Raw genomic sequence first — 15,892 nt, forward strand, 5'->3', positions numbered from 1 at the left:
ATATTGGCGGGGTGCTTTGGGTGGCTGTTTAGATTCTTCTTGTAGAAAATAAAATTTGAGCCAAGGGATTATTAAAAAAAAAAAAACTTTAGAGTTGGAGCGATAGCGAGAGCAGAAAGCAGACCCCAGAGAGCCCCTGAGCAGCTCCATCGTCACCACCGGCCTAGTTACCATCACATATCAGGAGGAGCCTCAGCTGCCTCGGCCGGCCCAGTCACCATCACCTCAACCATGAGCCGCCCGCTGCCCCCACCCTCAGCGCTGTGGACACCAAGCCCAGCACCACAGGCAGCAGCGCGGAGAGCGGTGGCCCAGGCGGCCTCACATCGGTGGCGCCTGCAGGTGGGGACAAGAAGGTTATGGAAAGGAAGGTTTTGGGAACAGTAAAATGGTTTAATGTAAGAAACAGATATGGTTTCATCAACAGGAATGATTGCAGGGAAGATGTGTTTGTACAGCAGACTGCCATATGAAGAATAACCCTACGAAGTCCCTTCGCAGTGTGGGAGATGGAGGGACTGTGGAGTTGGATGTTGTTGAAGGAGAAAAGGGTGTGGAGGCAGCAAATGTTATAGGCCCTGTGACAGACACTCAGTCTTCCCTCCAGCCCAAAAGAGAGAACAGGACAACTCAAATAACTATGGCCCTAAAAGCTCTTTCACATCTACATCAGGAACGCAAATACTTTACGGACTCTCCAAAGAGGTTCTCATTCTGAAGACAAAAGCTAACAAATCTATCAACTTCTTACCTCTCTCCGCATCTTCATGTATGGATCTTCTGGACATGGTTCTGGGGGATTTAATTTGATTCCTATTTTCCTCAAAAAGTTTTGTGTGAACGCATCACAGTTATAAATCTTGAATGTCCGGCCATAGAAGACGATGTCGATGCCGATATTGAAATTTTGCACAGTATAAAACTGATCCTCATTAGGAGGTGGGAGAGGAATCCGATGACGCCGGATAAAAATTCCTGTGGAATAAAATAAAATATAATTGTTTCATCACAAGGTTACATGTACAACCCTAAATGCTTTCCTACAGCAGGAAAGTGCGAAAGGGCTCATCCTAGGAAGCAGTTTGAGTACTTTCCAACTCTGAAGGTGTCTGAGGGAGTTGAGACTTCTGAGCTCCAGGGCTCCACGACCAGCCTTGGCGTGTGAATAGAGGTGTCTAAGTGATGGTACAGAAGTACTTTAATAAACCAGAAAGACTGGGGTGGGGATAGCAGTTGAAAGAAAGGGTGCATAAGCAGAATGACTAAAAATGACAGACACTACCATACTATCTTTTCCAGAAACAGGCCTGCTCACATTCAGCCACCAGCACTCAATGGAAGTACACTAAACAAAGCATTAAGGCCTCAAAGCAGAGGGCTCACAAGAATGGGTACTCTTGGATTAAAAAACAAAAAAAACAAATAAGCTTCAGAATGACAGGTACCAATCCTGGGACTGAAAGCTTCAATAAGCATGAAAAATTTTAGGTTGTTATGAAGATTTTTGGAATGCTCTTTCTCCTACCAACCTACTCTCCCTACTTCTTCCTCTATAGCAATGATTTTCAACTGATGTGCTGTAAGAGGATCTTGAGTGTACCCCCCAAATTTTTTAATTTAGTAGCATTAACTAAATTATTTTTGAAAGAAGTTCAAAGCATTTTTAAAATTTTTTTGATCAACATAATTTATGTATGCCATGGAAGTTTAACTACAGGTTTAAGTGTGCCATGAGATTAAAAAAAGGTTGAAATACTATTCAGCCATTAAAAAAGATAGAGACTTTATATCCTTTGTATTAATCTGGATGGAAGTGGAACACATTATTCTTAGTAAAGCATCACAAGAATGGAGAAGCATGAATCCTATGTACTCAATTTTGATATGAGGACAATTAATGACCCAGTACATGGTGGGGGGTGGGGGAAGAGGAGACCAAACAGAGAAAGAGGGAGGGGTGGGGAAAAGGAAGAGCAGAGAGTGGGAAGGAGTAAGGGGGTGGGAGAAGGAGAAAGGGGGGAGGGGGTGGGGGTCTTGGGGTGTGACACGTCTTTTGGGGGCAAGACACAAGTATAAGAGGGACTTTACCTAACAAATGCAATCAATATAACCTGGTTTCTTGTATCCTCAATGAATCCCCAACAATAATAAAATAAAATAAAATATTGAAAAACACTGCTCTATAGCTTCTGTCCATACCTCCACTCAAGCGCTCCTCAACCCCCTGCCTCAAGTAAGGGTTATCAGTGCTCTAGTCAAAGGTTCTAGACCTCATCCCATCTTCCATGTCCAACCCTATGATGCCCATTTGCTTCTCCTCTTGAGAATGTCCCAAGATCCCCATGCATATCCAAAATGAAGGTCAGCCTCTGGAGGTAAAAGGGTTCCTTGTCTAGGTGAGTGTACAGAAGGGGTACAGGAAATTTAACTCCAAAATGTGACTCTGTGGTATAGAGAGTATTTTGAATTAAAGGGCCTTAGAGATCAACAGGCGCTTGGAAGGGGCTTTCCCTCTATCTAACTGACCAGAGGGACCCATCAAAAGTACAAGTGAATTCCCTTCTCCTCCCCATTATCTCAATATATTGCAGGAAATATCAAGAATACAACCAGATCTGGCTCAAATAATTTTAAATACAATACCTGTCTCTCGGGTTCATTTAATTTGCAAAGAGAATCACTTACAAGTCAATCTGTTTTCCCCATCCATTTATCCTCCCTAGAAACCATTTTTTGCCCCTAAACATAAACCTATATTCCTCATGCCCCCTCCCCTCTAAAAGGCAGGTATAAAAATATCTGGATACCATTGGGATAACAGGTAATCACTCTGTGATTCTCTTCAGATGCAGGGTAAATAAACTTCCTCTTCTTCTTCTTTTTTTTTTGAGAAAGTTTCACTTTGTCACCCTTGGTAGAGTGCCGTGGTGTCACAGCTCACAGCAACCTCAAACTCATGGGCTTAAGCGATTCTCTTGCCTCAGCCTCCCAAGTAGCGGACTACAGGCGCCCGCCACAATGCCCAGCTATTTTTTGTTTGTTTTTGTTGCAGTTGTCATTGTTGCTTTAGCTGGCCCAGGCCGGGTTTGAACCTGCCAGCCTGGGTGTATGTGGCCAGCGCCCTACCCACTGAGCTACGAGCTACGAGCACCACCAAACCTCTTCTTATTAATCTGCCTTGATTGTTAGTTGATCTTTCAGCAAACTTTTGGGGGAAAGAAGTTTCTCCTCACCCCCACGGTACCAACTACATCACACCATACCTTCCAAATTATCCAAATATTGCTGAAACCTGTCAGCAAGAATTTTTAAATAGTTGAAATTTTATCTTAATTGCAAGCTAAAGAGTTTCATGGATGTTACTAGAAGACCTGAGATGCCTTGGTTAGAGACAAAGGGCAATACATAATTCAGCAGCAGTTTTTTGCACATGTTTTCTAAGCCCCAAGTCCCACAAGGTGACAATAAGAGCCAAGTAACATGTGCATGCACAGTGTGTTACGTTACAGAAGACCTCTGAGCTTAGGGGACTCAAATCTATAATGAGTAAGAAGTAGACCTGTCTTTTAACTCAGAGGTGATATTATCATGGTTAGCCTAGACAGCAAGCATGTCTGCTCTTTGTTCTGGAGGAAGACATTACCTCTATCCTCTAAGGCTATAAGCAAAACTGCACTTTGCTCCAGAGGAAAAGACTATCTTTTATCCTTGACGAGACAGTCCAAAACAAAAAGCAGTCAGTGCCTCTGCTTGCAAGATGTACAAAAATGTCGGATACCTATGGAGAATTTTTTCTTAACATCTGTAACTGACTTAAGCCTGAGAATCTACTCAGAGCAAAGAGAAAAGGGAAACAGAACTAAACAAGGATCTAATGATTTAGTAAAAATTGGCTTGTGTGGTCTATGTATAGAGGTATTTTAATATACAGATGTCAACCTATCTTCTTTGGATTTTATATAGCACTGAGAATGGTACCTTTTCCCAAAGTCTAGAAACACTTAGAAATTATTCATTCCTTATTCATTATGGAACATTTAATGAGTATCTTTATGTGCCAGGAACAGTGTTGGGCTCTGTTCCATTATTCTACTTATCATCTTTTCACTCTGTTGAGAGGAAATTAACTAAAATAATTTTCATCTTCTTTTCTTTGTAGCAATTTTTAATTACTTGGTACATTAAATTAAAATATTAAAACTATAAAATTAGGACTGTACTAGAATATTTTTAAATGTACTATATAAAAGATGATATAATTTTACTGCAAAAATTATACTTCAATTAGCCTTTAATTCATGCCACTGAAAACAGTATGCAAATTAATCATTCAAGATTAGACATTTAGAACAAATTGCATATTTAAATATCTATAAAAGGATGGACATTGCAAGAATTTTCAGGAACCATTATACACCTTAAAAATACTTATTTTGTGACAGTTTTTAAAATATATAAGAATTGTTCTACAGTCAGAAGCTTCAAAAATTCCATCTATCTTGAACTTTTACTTCATGATAAAAATTCAAATAAGCAAGTTAGTGCTAATTTTTGTTCAGTAAGACTTTGAATAGGAATCCTGCATTTTTCTAGGTGGGAAGAACTGGCCCACCCACTGGGCTTTTAAATAATACTAATCACGATCATCATCATAGCCCTAGGACAGACTTTCATTTACATTTTCTCACTTAATGCTTAATAATCCCATAAGACAGATAATACATGAAATATGAATATTCAGTTTTTATGGAGCAGAAAACCAACATTTAGAGTGGTTAAGTGTGATGCCCAAGTCATACCCTAACAAATGGCAAAAAAAGATCTTGAACTTGGGTTTTCAGACTCTAACTAAATACCATCACTTTCCACAGTTTGCACTGAACTATATCTCACCATACTATAGCCACAAATAATTTAAGTGAATTAAAGGAACACCATAGGCAAAGCTGAAAAGAAACCATAAAAGCGCTAACAGCCACCAGGAAAAGGAGAGAGAGTGATAATAATGGAGCTTCTCTTCCAAAAGAACAACCTCTCTCTGCTCTAAGGGCAAATTTCCAGAGATGGTCCACCTGCCTGCTATCGCAATCCCCCCTGCAGAGCCAACACCACTATGTTACCTGCACACCTCAGGCCCACATACTCTTCCTTCTCTTAGCCTCTACACTTCTTTCACTAAATGCTTCTCAGAAAAGACCAGGAAAGTTCTTTCTGGTAACAAGAAAGAGTCCTGAATGTCCATGAGTTACAAACAGAAAACCAATGTGGGCCATTTGAAATGTACAGTTGCACATGAGAACTTTCAATAATATATTCATGAAACTTCTCAACTTTGTCCCTTGGGAATTAAAATTTCAATTTATTGGGATTTGTGTGTTTGTAGTTTTCCATGACAAATGGCAGAAACTCTAGCAGGAGTTTGTTTTGGGATATCAAAGAAATAAGCAGGATGCCATGTCTTTGGCACACACTGAACAGCAGCTGAGATCATCAAGGTAGATAAAAATAATGTTACAAAATAGAAAAACAACAAAAGCATTATATTTGCCCTTTACATTTTCAGATGTTTATCATTTTAACTGCTTTATAAAGACAAATGGGACACATGTCCAGGCATTAGGTGTTCGCTTTCAAGCTTTTCCTCGTCGTCATATTTTACATCTCTCTTCCTTTTTAAAAGCCATGCTATCTGACTACACTTGCAAGTTTTAACTTTCTAACATTTCCCTGTGGTTTAGATCAAAGTGACCATAAATCCATTTATGTTTAATGTGTTTTCATGTTATTCAGTTGAGAATTGCCTTAGATCTTTGCTGACACCACTAAATTTAGTTTTTTTTTAATTCACCTTTCAGAATTAAGATCCAACCTCTTACCTCTAATTTTAATCATAAGTATGTTAATTTCACTTCAGTAAAACTACAGACTTAGGGTACATCCAAGTCTAAAGGCCTGTATTTCTTAGGTGAATAAACAACTGGAATTGCCACTTGTCATCATGTCTACTGAGTTTGTAACCTAAAAATACAAAGAGCCCTAACTGTGATAAGACATAATAGGGCATCTTTTCCTCCTCTTGGGCTCAATATATTCCTCCACTGCAATGACTACTCCAGTTTTAGTTTTAGTTTTCTAAAATGTCACATTTAGAGCTTTGGTTTTACAAAAATAGCTTTTTTAAAAATACAGATAACCTGGCACCTGCCTTGCAGCGAAAGAATACAAAGTTGAAAATTACTTATCTCTGTCACACTTTATGGGGGCAAGACATGATTGCAAGAGGGACTTTACCTAACAATTGCAATCAGTGTAACCTGGCTTATTGTATCCTCAATGAATCCCCAACAATAAAAAAAAAGAAAGAATATTACTTATCTCTGCTAATAAGAAATAACAATCCTATGAGTCTCCCCCTTATCCACTGAATAAACACCAAAATAATAGCTTGCTTGATGGTCTAATGTTCTCTTGCATTACTACATTCTTGCCTAGTTTCTTGCACACTCTATGATCTGCTCCCAAATACCTTCCAAATCCTTACCCCAACAATTTCCCCTCTTTATTTCAAGCTATACTTTTTGAATACTCTTTCTCTTCTGTCTTTATCTGGAGGTACTTTTGAGATACAACCCAAATGCCATCTTCTTTAGGAGATATTGGCTTTTCCTACTTGGACCCCTCAGGTACCTGGTACCACTTATGATGCCGCATTATGTTATAGGCATTGTCTATAACATTTTTCCTTCCCCTTTCCCTCCTTCCCTCCCTCCTTTTATTTCTTCCATAAGTATTTATTGAGCAGCCACCAGGCACCAAGTACCTATCTTCATAGACTAGTGACTCACCTCCACTCTTATATTCTATACCGATCTTTCCATTCAGTGACAATTTCTTCCTCAATATCCACCCTCTAGGATTGCCAGATTTAGCAAATTAAAATACAAGATGCCCAGTTAAATTTAAATTCCAAATAAACAATGAACAATTTTTTAGCTATATTAAGTATGTTCCATGCAATATTTGGGACACAGTTATACTAAAATTGCGTTGTTATTTATATGAAATTCCAAAATAACTGAGCATCTTCTATTTTATCTGGAAACCCCTTTACCACCCCTCCTCTACTTTATGGGATATATTACACATAGTAGATGCCCATAAAATGAATAACGTATGAATGACTGACTCCTATTTTGTGATTACATTTGTTCAATTCACATATATGATCTTAGAGTATAAAAAGAAAGTATGAGAGATACTTCCCTATGGAAAAGCAAGTCATTGGTGAAAATCAGTGCTGTTTACCAGGGGTATATTAAGAACCATGTGGAAGCCAGCTGCTGGCCTGAAGAATAAAAAATTTGGGGATGGGCTGGGAGATTCCAATGATCACTCTTAACTGAGAAAAACTGGTATAGATTATACCAGAAAATCATGGCATATTTCTAATCATTATCCTTTCCTTGGTGCCGATTAGTTTGGATTTGATGTATTTAACTGACAATTACTCTGTTAGACAATGAGGTAAAACTACTTGGTTAACTTCTGGCATTCTTGGCTTGATGTAATGATGTTTTAACTACATCCCAGCAGAAAAGCAACACATTCTATAAATAGAACACATCTAACCAAAGAGAGAGATGTCCTGGCAAGAAATGAAAGCAAGCCTTGAAGTGCAACAGTGACTTACTTGACTCATAACACACACAAATTTCCTTGCCAAGAAGAAATCGTGAATATTAAAACTATTTTGTTCTGATTACAAGCTGCATGTAACTGAATGCCTATTTTGGTAACACGCTAATGGATGCATCTTTTTTCTCTGGATTATTCTAAACTCCCTTATCCTAAAAACAATTACATGATAGTAAAGGCAACTGAAGGGGTGGAGGTTGCCCAGTTGCACTGATTTCCAACCTCCCGGTTCATTCGGAAAATAACAAAACTCTATTAAGTAATAGGAACATCATCAGCGCACAGCACCTGAACTTGACCCCAGCCTCTTCCCAAGGTCCACAGGCACATGAAAAGCAGGCCCAAGCCACTCAAGACACAACTATCTTGAAGAAACACTATCCACCCATCCCACTGAGGTCTGAGCCATTGGCTCATTAAAGCATGTTTTCTTTTTTCCAATCACTTAATTTAGGAAAGCTTGAAGAAGGCACTTAAATGGTTTCTCAAACTATCTGCTATCCAAACAGACCTTCCTTAACAAGAATCATCATATTAAATATTTTAAGATAGACTGGTTTCTCTCTAAACAAAGCTCAATGACAGAGTAGTTGTGTTTGCTTTGTACAAGATTTGCTACAGCCTTCCAGGTCTCTCCACTCTGTGGACAAACTTACTGCCATTACACAGTGTGATTACTGTGTATTCTGTACACAATCCTTGAACTGTGTTTAAGCCAGGTGCTGGCCACATACACCGAGGCTGGCGGGTTCAAACCTGGCTCAGGCCTGATAAATAACAATGACAACAACAAAAAATAATAGCCGGGCATTGTGGCAGGTGCCTGTAGTTTACACAGGGGAATGTCCTGCCCACAGTGATTCAATCAGAAATTCTGAAATTTTCCAGAGACTTTAAAATTGTCTTTTACTAAGGGTTCTTTTTCTTCTGAGTCCTAATGAATAACATTATTTCCTCCTTACTAAAAAATGATTTTCAATCACATCATTATGATTATCTTCAACTAGCCTTTGAAATCAGCCAATGTGATGTTTGAAATCATGAGGCTGAGAGTTCAGGATCATGAATAAGTCTTTTAAAAAAAAGAGTCTGAGACAATTGAAAAGTCTTAATAAAAGCCTTTCTAAGATCTTCATAGAGGTTGCATTTCATATTTCTTCTTCAATAGTTTAATAAAACTAATATGCATTCGACAGGGGCCAGTGAGCCAGGCACCGGCCACATACACTGAGGTTGGCGAGTTCAAACTCAGCCCAGGCCTGCTAAACAACGACAACAACAACAAAAAAAAAAATAGCTGGGCATTGTGGAAGGCTCCTATAGTCCCAGCTACTTGGGAGGCTGAGGCAAGAGAATTGCTCAAGCCCATGAGTTTGAAGTTGCTGTGAGCTGTGACACCACGGTACTATACCCAGGTGACAGCTTGAGACTCTGTCTCAATAAAAAAGAAAAAGAAACAGGTAATAATACATAGCATAGTGCAAGTCAGTAATGTTGACACAATGCTGCCAACCTTTAAAAACTGCCTTAAGAAAGGAATTCAGGCCAGCTTCTGCTGAGGATCACTGTTTGTGGCTGGCTTCTCTCTTTGGGGTGCGCTCCTGCAGTTCTTTGGAGATTTCTGAGCTTCAGGGAACTCTGATCAGATCTGAGGTGAAATGCTCAGGACAGTTTCCTCACCCAGCAACTTGCCCCATCCTGCCTTTTCCTCGTAAAGGTCCTCCTAAGGTATCTAGAATGGACTGAAAATCTTTGACAACAGATTCACAAGCAAACAACTCCTTGTCTTTCATAAATGCCTCCAGCTGAGGTAGAACCTGCTCCTTCCTCTCTTTTCTGCTTATTCTGTATCACACGAGTGTCCTAAAAACCAAGTCTTAGTCATTAGCCACTGGGCTGTGTTTTGAATTGCCTTGCCCCCTCTAAAGACAAATGCTTTGCTGCTGGTTCTTCTCATCCCTGAGCCAGTCAAAACCTTGGGAATAAGACTGGGTGTGAAGAGGCAGTCCATATATAACAGATGGTGTACCCTGTTCTTGATGATTTCCCTGAAACATTCAAACACTTTCTCTATTCCTCAATGAGTGCCTAATGTCTGGGCCCCTGTCTCACCTTTTTTGGAATCTTTAACATTATACATATCCTTTGACATATAATAGGTAGTCAGTACCGTAGGTGGTCATTTCCCAAACAAAATATCAAGGGTAATTGCTTCAGGTTCTAATTTTTCAGTATAACTAAACATCTTTTTTTTCCTCTCCAAGAATTCTCTTTTCTCAGTTAGCTCCAATTACTAATCCTTTTACCAAATTAATTGACTCCCCTCCAAATTCTTGAGACTGTTAGATTAGATTTAGGCAAGTTTTGAGAAAGCATTTCAAGTGATCTCCCAAAATTCAGTGGGGGAGGATGTTTGGGACAAGATTATTGAGTTGATATCAAATCTTTTCAGTAGCTAAATGAAAACTCAAGAGACAGGATAACCTAGATTATAAAAAGATTATAAAAAAGGACTGAAGACAGCTTTCCAGAGGCTCCTGTCCAAAAGGAGAGTTAAAGGACAGAAATTTACCAAGTAACCTGATGGATTAGAGCTGCGCCAAGAGAAAAGGTTGAAGAACGAACATCAACCCTGCTGAGGCAAGCTGCAACCACAAGGATACAAACAAAAGGTACAAAATACATCACCAAGCAGATGGGAGTCCCCTCCCCCATGAGAACAGCTCGGAGTACCCCATAAACAAACTAGCAGAGTTCAAAAGTCCTCCCATTATACTCCACTGGAGAGACCCTCTAAAAACTAGACCTATTTCCCCTACTAGGGTGCCATGCGCTCTGCTGCCAGGCATAAAACTGTGTAAAACTGTATATATTCTCTACCTGCAATTCTGAGCTCCCAGCACTCCCATCCACTCTCACTCTGAGGTCTGGAGACCTGTCCCCCAGGAGTCCAGATTTTTGAGGGGTGTGGACAGGGCCTGGACTGCAGCTGGTCAGTGCTGATTCTGCGGCATGGGAGTGAGGAGAGGACGGTCAGCTGAGAGGGAACCACGCCGGAGTGGTGGTGCCCCGAAGCACACAACTGTAGCCGTTTTGGCAACAATAGGGCTCACCCCTGGATATTCTGGAGTCACACCCCCTGTCTCTCTGGGCAACCAGAGGAGGCCAGGCATCTTCTCAGGTGGCAACCACTGGCAGAACAGATCTGGGACGGAAACACAGGCCCCGTGAGTAAAGGGTTTGCCTGAGGTGGTACCAGCCTTGGTGGAGCGCAGGAACTAGAAAACGCACATGTAGAGCTGGCTGATTCCCAGGGAGGGGCTGACCCAGAGAATTGCTTTACTGAGCCTAAGACACACCCGGCCCCCAGGGGATCATCAGCCTAAACAAAGGAGGGCAGGAGGATAGAACTGACAGCTAACCATGCTGTGAAGACATACCTGCACCAGCAAAGACAGGGCCTGAGGCACAGGTTATGTGAACTCAAAACAGCTTCTCTTCTGCAGGGGAATTTAACCAGGACAGAAACAAATTCTGCAAAGTTGTTCTGTTTGGTCAGTAACATCAATCAGGGGCAGGGCTGGAACTGAGTGAACACCCCCCAAGCCTGCATCAAGTGCCCGAGATTGTCAGGCCTCACCTCCCCCTGCCGGACAGAGGCAGAGAGCAGCAGCCTAGCTGAGGAGAAATAGATTTCCATGTGATTCAGGAAGGTGAAACCCCCTGGAGTATCTGCTCATTGGAGGCAACTGGGTCACAGCCCTGCAGGGTAATCAGTGACTGGGTGTGACAAAGGTGCAAGGTGGGGAAAAAGGCATCAAACTTCCAAAACTAATCCATTTGCTGGGAGAGTCCTCCTGAACACACAGAGCACCAGAGCAAGTCATTTGAGTTGAGTTGTCAGCAGACCCCTGTGATGTAGTTGCCAGAAACCTTTGAAACTCTCCCACCTGAGACAGGTGGTGACTGAGAAAATTGATTTGAACCTCTTGAAATGGGCCAATCGCCCAAGGACTACCCAAGTGGTGCCCTGGGTGTGCAGTTGTAGGAAGGTTTGATTTTCCTTTCCAATTGTTACCTGTGGGGGATGGGGTAACTTAATTGCTAGTATTTCTCCACAGCTGAGACTTCAACCCAGAGGAACTGTTTCACTAGGGTCGGATAGAGACCAGCTGAAAACAAGACAGAGCCACTTAGCCCAACCAAACCCAACAGGTCCCCAGTTTCTCAGGCCATAGCACTGTACGAGTCCTCGGCAAAGCTCCAGGAGAAAAGTCAAACGGTATAAAATAATCATGGGGCAGAAACAGTGGAAAAACTCTGGTAACATAAATAACCAGAGTAGATCGACCCCCCCCCCAGGAAAGATACGGCAGATGTAATGGAAGATACCATTCATAAACAGATAGCCGAATGTCAGAAATCCAAATCAGAATTTGGATGGCAAACAAGATTAATAGAAAGGAGGAAAATTTGGAATTAGAAATTCAAGCAGCAATTCAAAAGTTGGAATTAGAAATTTGAGGAGAAATTCAAAAGTTATGAAAAAAATTCAAGGAATTTAAAGACAAAACCACCAAAGATTTTGACACATTGAAGCAAGAATTTACAGTCCTCAAAGACCTGAAAATGCAGTACAATCCCGCAGTAACAGAGTGGAGCAAACAGAAGAAAGGATTTCTGACATTGAAGACAAAGCTTTTCAATGCTTCCAAACTCCCAAAGAGGAACAGAAATGGAGAAGAATAACGGATCATTCTCACAGAGACCTCTGGAATAATTCAAAGAAGGCTAATATCCACATTATTGGAATCACTAAAAGCAATGAAGTGGGTTTGCAAGGCACAGAGGCCCTCAAAAATAAAAAAATCCTTAATGAATATTACAAGGAACTTTATTCTCAGAAATATGAAATTCTGAAGGAAATTGACCAATACATGGAAGCTGTCACCTTCCAAGACTTAGCCAGAATGAAGTGCAAAAGTTGAACAGGCCCATATCAAGCTCAAAAATAGCATCAACCATACAAAACCTCCCTAAAAAGAAAAGCCCAGGACCAGATGACTTCAGGTCAGAATTCTACCAAACCTTCAAAGAAGAACTAGTACCTATGTTACTCAACCTGTTCCAAAATATAGAAAATGAAGGAAGACTACCCAACACGTTCTATGAAGGAAGCATTACCCTGATCCCCAAACCATGAAAAGACCCAACAAGAAAAGAAAATTATAGACCAATATCACTAATGAATATAGTTGCAAAAATATTCAACAAGATCCTAACAAACAGAATCCAGCAACACATCAAACAAATTATACATCATGACCAAGTCGGTTTTATCCCAGGGTCTCAAGGCTGGTTTAATATACGTATATCTATAAATATAATTTCAGCACATAAACAAATTAAAAAACAAAGACCATGTGATTCTCTCAATTGATGCCAAAAAAGATTTTGATAATATCCAGCATCCCTTCATGATCAGAACACTTAAGAAAATTGGTATAGAAGGGACATTTCTTAAACTGATAGAAGTCATCTACAGTAATCCCACATCCAATATCGTATTGAATGGAGTTAAATTGAAATCATTTCCACTCAGATCAGGAACCAGGCAAGGTTGCCCAACGTCTCCACTGCTTTTTAACATTGTAATAGAAGTTTTAGCCATCGCAATTAGGGAAGAAAAGGCGATAAAGAGTATCCATACAGGATCTGAAGAGATCAAAATATCACTCTTCACAGATGATATGATTGTATATCTGGAAAACACCAGGGATTCTACTACAAAACTCCTAGAAGTGATCAAGGAATAAAGCAGCATCTCAGATGACAAAATCAACATCCATAAATTGGTAGCCTTTATATACACCAACAATAGTCAAGCTGAAAAACAGTCAAGGACTCTATTCCGTTCAAAGTAGTGCCAAAGAAGATGAAATATTTGGGAGTTTATCTAACAAAGGACGTGAAAAATCTCTATAACGAGAACTATGAAACGCCAAGAAAAGAAATAGTTGAAAATTTTAACAAATGTAAAAACATAACATGCTCATGGATGGGAGGAATCAACACTGTTAAAATGTCCATATTACTCAAAGCAATATACAACTTTAATGCAATCCCTATTAAAGCTCCACTGTCATACTTTAAAGATATTGAGAAAACAATACTTCATTTTATGTGGAATCAGTAAAAATCTTGAATAGCCAAGACATTACTCAGAAATAAAAACAAAGCAGGAGGAATCACGCTACTGGACCTCAGACTATACTATAAATTGATAGTGATCAAAAGAGCATGGTACTGGCACAAAAACAGAGAGGTAGATGTATGGAACAGAATAGAGAATAAAGAGATGAATCCAGCTACTTATGGTTATTTGATCTTTGACAAGACAATTAAAAACATTCAGTGAGGAAAAGATTCCCTATTTAACAAATGGTACTGGGTGAACTGGCTGGCAACCTGTAGAAGACTGAAACTGGACCCACACCTTTCACCATTAACTAAGATAGACTCTCACTGCATTAAAGATTTAAACTTAAGACATGAAACTATAAAAATACTAGAAGAGAGTGCAGGGAAAACTCTTGAAGAAATCGGTCTGGGTGAGTATTTTACAAAGAGGACCCCCCGGGCAATAGAAGCAACTTCAAAAATACAGTACTGGGACCTGATAAAATTAAAAAGCTTCAGGACAGCTAAGAAAACAGTAAGATATTTGCAGGTTATGTCTCCTACAAAGCTTTAATAACCAGAATCGACAGAGAACTCAAACGTATAAGCAAGAAAAGAACAAGTGATCCCATCGTAGGTTGGGCAAGGGACTTGAAGAGAAACTTCTCTGAAGAAGACAGGCGCACGGCCTACAGACATATAAAAAAATGCTCATCATCTTTAATCATCAGAGAAATGCAAATCAAAACTACTTTGAGATATCATCTAACTCCAATAAGATTAGCCTATATCACAAAATCCCAAGACCAGAGATGTTGGCGTGGATGTGGAGAAAAGGGAACACTTCTACACTGCTGGTGGGAATGCAAATTAATACATTCCTTTTGGAAAGATGTTTGAAGAACACTTAGAGATCTAAAAATAGATCTGCCATTCAATCCTATAATTGCTCTACTAGGCACATACCCAGAAGACCAAAAATCACATTATAACAAAGATATTTGTACCAAAATGTTTACTGCAGCCCAATTCATAATTGCTAAGTCATGGAAAAAGCCCAAGTGCCCATCGATCCACGAATGGATTAATAAAATTGTGGTATATAGCTGTTTCATGTGGGGCAGCAGTGCTGGCAGGGACGCTGGCCAGGAGTGGCCAGGAGCAGTAGCTGGGCATGTGTGCACGGCTGGAACCTCGCTGGGGCTCCGTTCCTTGTGGAAGCTATTGTTGGTCTCGCTGGAGCTGAGCACAGAGCTGGGAACTGCTCTTTCCCTGGCGCCCAGCTTGAGCTCACGGAGCCAAGGAGCTGCATCTCTGAGACTGAATGGAGACACTGGTGCGGCACCTTGCCTCCCTGCCACCCTCCTCCCTGCTTCCGCAGCGGTGGCAGCATGCAGCAACGATGGGAAAACTGAGAATCAGAGAGGGCAGTGATCCCTTGGCTACTTGGTCAATAGAAAGGATCCCTCCCCATCCTCCATGATCCAATGGCCTTGGAGAGAGGGCTTCAGGGCCCATGGACACTGCCGACTCATCATAAGGTGCTGACATGGAGCCAGGTAGACTGAAATTACCATGTGTCCAAATTAAAATTGCATACTTCAAGAATTATTTGAAGGACTATTCTTAGACCCTTTTAAGAAGATTTAAAGAAAATTCTGTGAGGTATGGAGACAAGATGGCTGACTGAAGCCAGCTTTCCACAGAGGCTCTCATCCAGAAGGAGAGTTAAAGGACAGAAATTTAGCAAGTAACCTGGTGGATTTGAGCTGCACTAAGAGAGAAGGTTGAAGAACGCACATCAGCCCCGCTGAGGCGAGCTGCAACCCCAAAGATACAAAAAAAAGGTACCAAATCCATCACCAAGCGGATTGGAGTCCCCTCCCTCATGAGAATGGCTCAGAGTGCCCCACAAACAAGCGAGCAGAGTTCAAAGGTCCTCCCACTACACTCCACAGGAGAGATCCTCTAAAAACTGGACCTACCACCGCTACTAGGATGCCACGGCATTCTCCTG

At 40.7% G+C, this 15,892-nt stretch overlaps 1 protein-coding gene across 1 annotated transcript in view; it reads right to left on the reverse strand.

Annotated features, from left to right (window-relative positions):
- EFHC2 (EF-hand domain containing 2) overlaps nucleotides 1-15,892 on the reverse strand; it is a 268,766-nt gene that overhangs the window by 163,238 nt on the left and 89,636 nt on the right. The window contains exon 4 of the mRNA XM_053579880.1: nucleotides 752-975. Within this exon, the coding sequence (XP_053435855.1) occupies nucleotides 752-975 (224 nt within the window). The remainder of the gene's footprint in view (nucleotides 1-751; nucleotides 976-15,892) is intronic.

This window comes from Nycticebus coucang, chromosome X (assembly GCF_027406575.1).
Source record: "Nycticebus coucang isolate mNycCou1 chromosome X, mNycCou1.pri, whole genome shotgun sequence".
Classification (NCBI taxonomy): Eukaryota; Metazoa; Chordata; class Mammalia; order Primates; family Lorisidae; genus Nycticebus; species Nycticebus coucang.